This window comes from Sinocyclocheilus anshuiensis, unplaced genomic scaffold (genome assembly GCF_001515605.1).
Source record: "Sinocyclocheilus anshuiensis isolate Anshui unplaced genomic scaffold, SAMN03320099.WGS_v1.1 scaffold546, whole genome shotgun sequence".
NCBI lineage: Eukaryota > Metazoa > Chordata > Actinopteri > Cypriniformes > Cyprinidae > Sinocyclocheilus > Sinocyclocheilus anshuiensis.
The window spans coordinates 2,026,168-2,031,844 of NW_015542451.1; the positions used below are offsets into that span (position 1 = coordinate 2,026,168).

Sequence of the window (5,677 nt, forward strand, 5' to 3'; positions counted from 1 at the left end):
ATGTGACACTTTATACTGGAGTAATGGCTGATGGAAATTCAGCTTTGCATCACAGAAATAAATTATATTTTAAAGGACATTAAAATAGAAACCATTATTTTATATTGTAATAACATTTAGCAAGATTACTGTTTTTTTCTGTATTTTTGATCAAATAAATGCAGCCTTGATAAGCATAAGGAACTCCTGTGAAAACATTCGAAATTGTTCTGATCCCAAACTTTTGACCGGTAGAGAGAGTGAGTGTGTATGTATGTATGTATGTATGTATGTATATATATATGTATATGTATATGTGACCCTGCAGCACAAAACCAGTCTTAAGTCGCTGGGGTATATTTGTAGCAATAGCCAAAAATACATTGTATGGGTCAAAATTATTGATTTTTCTTTTATGCCAAAAATCATTAGGATATTAAGTAAAGATCATATTCCATGAAGATATTTTGTAAATTTCCTACCGTAAATATATCAAAACTTCATTTTTGATTAGTAATATGCATTGCTAAGAACTTCATTTGGACAACTTTAAAGGCGATTTTCTCAATATTTAGATTTTTTTTGCACCCTCAGATTCCAGATTTTCAAATAGTTGTATCTCAGCCAAATATTGTCCTATCCTAACAAACCATACATCAATGGAAAGCGTATTTATTCAGCTTTCAGATGTACAACTTTCAAAAAATTGACCCTTATGACTGGTTTTGTGGTCCATATATCAGTTTGTTTATTTTTTGGCAAGTTTGGCAATAGTTAGGGTTAGGTTTGGCAATTATAGTATAATAAATTATATAGTATATTAAAAATTGATTATGACGGTATTAAACTCACCAAAACCGATATATGACCGCAAGACCACCTCTAAATCTGGACTCTTCTACATAAAACACTTGAATTTAATGATTTAAGAAAGAACTCCTATACCTGTAACTCACACCATGCCACCTCCACCGTGGTCTCTGTGTCCAGCCCCTTGTAGACCGTCTTGAACGACCCTCTCCCAATTTCAATGTTGAACTTCAGATATCTTCCATCCGGTGAGGTGGCCACTGCTTTGGTCTCAATGTCCTCTTTCTCGTCCTGCTCCAGTCTGCTTACAAATGGGCGTCGTGGTGCCACATTCTCAACTTTGGAGCCCTCATTGTCGGAGTCCGAGCTGGCATCCTGGGCGACAGGGGACAGAGGGGTCTGGACGGAGCTTGTCCAGTCCTCTGGAGGTGCTGAGCTGGCGCTGGGGGTTGAAGACTCTGGGCTGGAGACTGGAGATGGAGAACTTGGAGATGGAGGGTCTGTTTTATTTTCAGCAACTCTTCTCTCTGATAACAATATGTTTTCAGTGGACCACGACAGCGCTTTGGAAAGTGTCTCGTTGTAGATTTGCGGGTCAATATCCACGCTGAGTTTATGAAGCACGTATGAGTTCCTCCTCGCGTTCAGGGAGTGAGTCCGCAGCATTGGCACTCTGGAGAGACAGTCCTCCTCCAACTCAACAGGTAAACCAGGAAAACCACGTCCAGAGAACTCGACTTCGGCGTGAGACATGCTGAGGAGCGCTCAGAGCATCACAAACTGGACGAAACAGAGAAATGAACTAGAGCGCGCAAGAACATTATGTACCAGACTTTTGCGTATTTTCCTCCACGATATGCTTTTTACGAGAAAATATCACATGCATAAATAATAACAACAAATTAGGTTATAGACATAAAAAAAACAAACATTTATAGCCAATCTCAACTACATTATATTTCTTTATCTATTAAAGGAAAAACTAACAAAACGGGCTAGTAATCGTATATTTACCTTATTTAGAGAAGTCTGAAATTACTCCAGAGTTGAAGCATACACAGGACATTTGCTCCGCACTACAGCTCTTCACAGCGAGCTCTCGCGCCTGACTCCGCCCGCTTCACCTGAGTCGCAGGGTTGCCAGGTTTTCATAAGAAAACCCGCCCAATCGCGTTTCGAGGGGGTTCCCAGTTAAAAATCGCATTCCAGGGGATACATATCATGTCATCGGAGTCATGACATGAAAAATAACCCGCGGCAACAGTGTTAAAGTAGCCCAATTCCGTAGGAAAACCGCGGACTTGGCAACACTGTGACTCCCGCAGCGTTTGGTTTCACTGCAGGCTTGCGGTCGTCAGTGCGTAGATCTATTCGTGCCGTCAGAACAGCTTGTGCTGGTGAGAGAGTGTCCATTAGATTTTCCACTTGCGATGTCCGATTCGTTTTTTGCGAGTCGAATCTTTTCGATTAGTCGCTTGAACTGAATCATATGGTCTGAACGATTCGCTCACTAACAGCAAAAAGGTGTCTGACATTTCCACCGTCACTGGTCCGGAAAAAGATTCAGTTCACTGAACACTCGTTAAACTTTTGTGACAATATAATGTTATAATTTATATACCTATTTATTATGTATTAATAAGTATCGCTTTTTATTTCTCCTCTTTCCTACTACTTGTTTCACTTCTGTTTCAGTTTTTTATAACCATTTCTTACTATGTGTAAGTAAGTTGTTGTTTTTTAGCATGTGTGTTTGCCAGTGCTATTTTTTAGGATTACTGATAAACTACTGTCATTTGATTTGTATTATTTGTATTTGTTATTTATTTTAATTTTACTTAAATTATGTCTGAATTTATTATGTCTGTATAGGTCTTTTTTATTAAGTTTTAGTTTTATTTCATTTGAGTTATTTTAATACTTCAACAAACTAAATGTAAATGAAATAATATATTGAATTTATAAATGTGTATGTATATATGTGTGTATATATATATATATATATGTGTGTGTGTGTGTGTGTGTGGTTGTACATACACATATGTAGTTGTTTTTCATTTAAATGTTAAGTTTTGAAATTTTGTTGTATGCATTTGTCATTTTTATTTAATCTCTTTATTTTTAAAATGTGTATAGGTAGTATTTATAAAGTTTTAGCTTTTAGTTTTGGATCTGTTTTTAGTTGTTTTAATACTACAATTGATTGCTTCTGTTGTCCTCATTTGCAAGTCACTTTGGATAAAAGTGTCTGCTAAATGACTGAATAAATAAAATGTATAGCCTATAGTAAAACTTGTGACAACTTACTTGGAGTCCCAGCTGATGAACAACTGAAAATGACAATCAAGAAATGAGTTAGGAAAAGTTTAGAGAATTTATTCAACTGCTATGATAGTTGTCATTGACTTCCATAGTTATTCATACACAGGAAATCTAATTATCATTCTTTAAAAAAAAGAAAAGAAAAAAAAAGCATGATTTGTGAGCTGAAAGCATTAACTTGCTCCCTGGGTTGACTATTTTAGACTTTTCTCATGTTGGATTCAGGACACGATTATTAAAAATTAGTCAGGCTGCGCTGCTCCCAAAATAGAATTAATAATAATATGTTTAAACAAAGGCTATGCTTGATTTGGTCATCTAAAGCAATATCTGAAAATAGAAAAGACCTTCAAATCTTCTACATTTCTTGTTACAAATAACAAAGAAAAAAATAGCAGTCGTTTCATGATAATTATTATGATTCACAATGTGTACATCAGAATGAACCAAAGTAAACCATCAAAATGTCAGAGCTTCATATCTTGTCCACAATTAAAACAAAGTGCACCGATAGCATAATTCTGTGTCTATACACTCTAAAAAATGCTGGGTTAAAAATAACCCAGCGCTGGGTTAAAAGGGGACAAACCCAGCTATTGGGTTGTTTTGATCCAGCGGTTGGGTTCAAAACATCCCAACCGCTGGGTCAAAACATCCCAACCGCTGGGTCAAAACAACCCAACCGCTGGGTCAAAACAACCCAACCGCTGGGTCAAAACAACCCAACCGCTGGGTCAAAACAACCCAACCGCTGGGTCAAAACAACCCAACCGCTGGGTCAAAACAACCCAACCGCTGGGTCAAAACAACCCAACCGCTGGGTCAAAACAACCCAACCGCTGGGTCAAAACAACCCAAGGAAGGAATGACCGCGTTCACTCGCGCTCCGCTCTGCACAGATCTGCGGGGCGTCACGGCTCAGACACGGTAACCGGAGCTGATCGCAGCCTCTCTAGTCAGTGCTTGTGTTGGGATTATATACCAGCACGTTTCTGAACCGTCCCAGAAGCGGCTCTCTAAGGCGTTTATACAGCGATCTGTCATGCCACATAAAAGACTTACAAAACGCCATTTATTATTTGAATTTCCTGAGAAGAAAAAACAAAAACTGTATTGGTGCGGTACACATGCGTACCGAACCGAAAGACCCGTACCGAAACGGTTCGGTACGAATACGTGTACCGTTACACCCCTACTTTCTATAGATCTTTCAGTTGAGAGCTTTCTGTGTTTGTCTGTTGTTTCTAATCTTTCACAACCAAGAACAAAAACCTCATGCAAACCACAGTAAACATCTGGCCTAAAAACACTAGATTGAGTTTATGAAGTTTAGCCCGTCTCTAGACCAGAACATAATTGACAGCTCACGTTCTGCAGCACAAGCTCATGCTGCTTCCTCTCATGTGCTGGTTTCATGCGCCAAAAACCTCTACCAACCAGTACAAAGCATCATTCATACCGGAGGTGATCCATTTACTCTGGGCACTTATCACAGAACATTTGTGTAATTCCCTGTACTTCTATTCCATTGCATACAGTTGGCAACAAAAAGCATTTGATTAAGTCACTTTAAAATGTATTATTGTCATTGCATTAGATCAAATACTGAGTGGCATTTATTTTAAGATAGACAAACTCTTGCGTCTCTGCTTGTCTGTTCCATTATGTGTGGTCAACACTAAACTGGCCCTCAGGGATGATTAATAAAGCTGCACTGCATACATTTGTAAACGGATGCTCAGCAGAAGGCGCTGTCACGTGACACTGACATGCACATGAGCGCCACCTGTCGCTTTTACTGACCGTCACATATAAAAACGGTCATCAGTGTGATTTAGCAAAAACAAAATGCAAAAGTTAAACTATATATATGAAGCTCAGGATTTTAAAATATTACTGGCCTGACGATTTTTTTTTTTACATTAAACACTACTTTTTTTTATTTAAAAGAAAAACTTCAAACTATTTTAATTTATTCAACTTTATTTTTAAAATATGAATTTAAATGCTATTTTAATTTTTAAAAAATAATAATGTGTACTGTATAGGGTTATCATCAACAACTAAAACTAAACCCATAAAAACTATTTCATTACTTGAAACAAAATAAACATTAACTTGCCATAAAAAGTTGCCAAAGTAACATTTACATTTTTTTTTTATTAATTTGAAGCACCAAAATAACTAAAACTAAAGCTTATTAAAAACTATGTAGACATTTTTAAAAATACACTAATTAAAAAAAAACAATGAACACAAACTAAAATTAAAAGAAAATGTAATAATAAAAACCATTTAAAATATTAACAAAGATGATACAACATGTGCTGAACTTTTAAACATTTCTGTAGACATCTGAGAGACTGACTTGAAAAACCCAAAGTATGAGCAATGGAATAATAACCATGTTTGACTTACAGCATGTCAACTCTTCCACTAGAAGAATAACGCAGATGACTTTGTGCTGTAAGCCATTTTTTGATGCTTCCGCCAAGCATGTGAGATTTGCATATGAAAATCAAATATATAAGGCAAGTGCTCTTCAATCAAACCAAACGGAAAGGGC

The 5,677-nt window shown here is 36.9% G+C and overlaps 1 protein-coding gene across 1 annotated transcript in view; it reads right to left on the minus strand.

Moving 5' to 3' along the window:
* Nucleotides 1-1,904, minus strand: part of wnk4a (WNK lysine deficient protein kinase 4a) — a 70,773-nt gene extending 68,869 nt beyond the window's left edge. Inside the window, exons 1-2 of the mRNA XM_016493068.1 lie at nucleotides 1,804-1,904; nucleotides 925-1,569 (exon numbers count right to left, since the gene is read on the minus strand). Of these exons, the coding sequence (XP_016348554.1) occupies nucleotides 925-1,542 (618 nt within the window). The 5' untranslated portion in view covers nucleotides 1,543-1,569; nucleotides 1,804-1,904. The remainder of the gene's footprint in view (nucleotides 1-924; nucleotides 1,570-1,803) is intronic.
* Nucleotides 1,905-5,677: the final 3,773 nt, after the last annotated feature.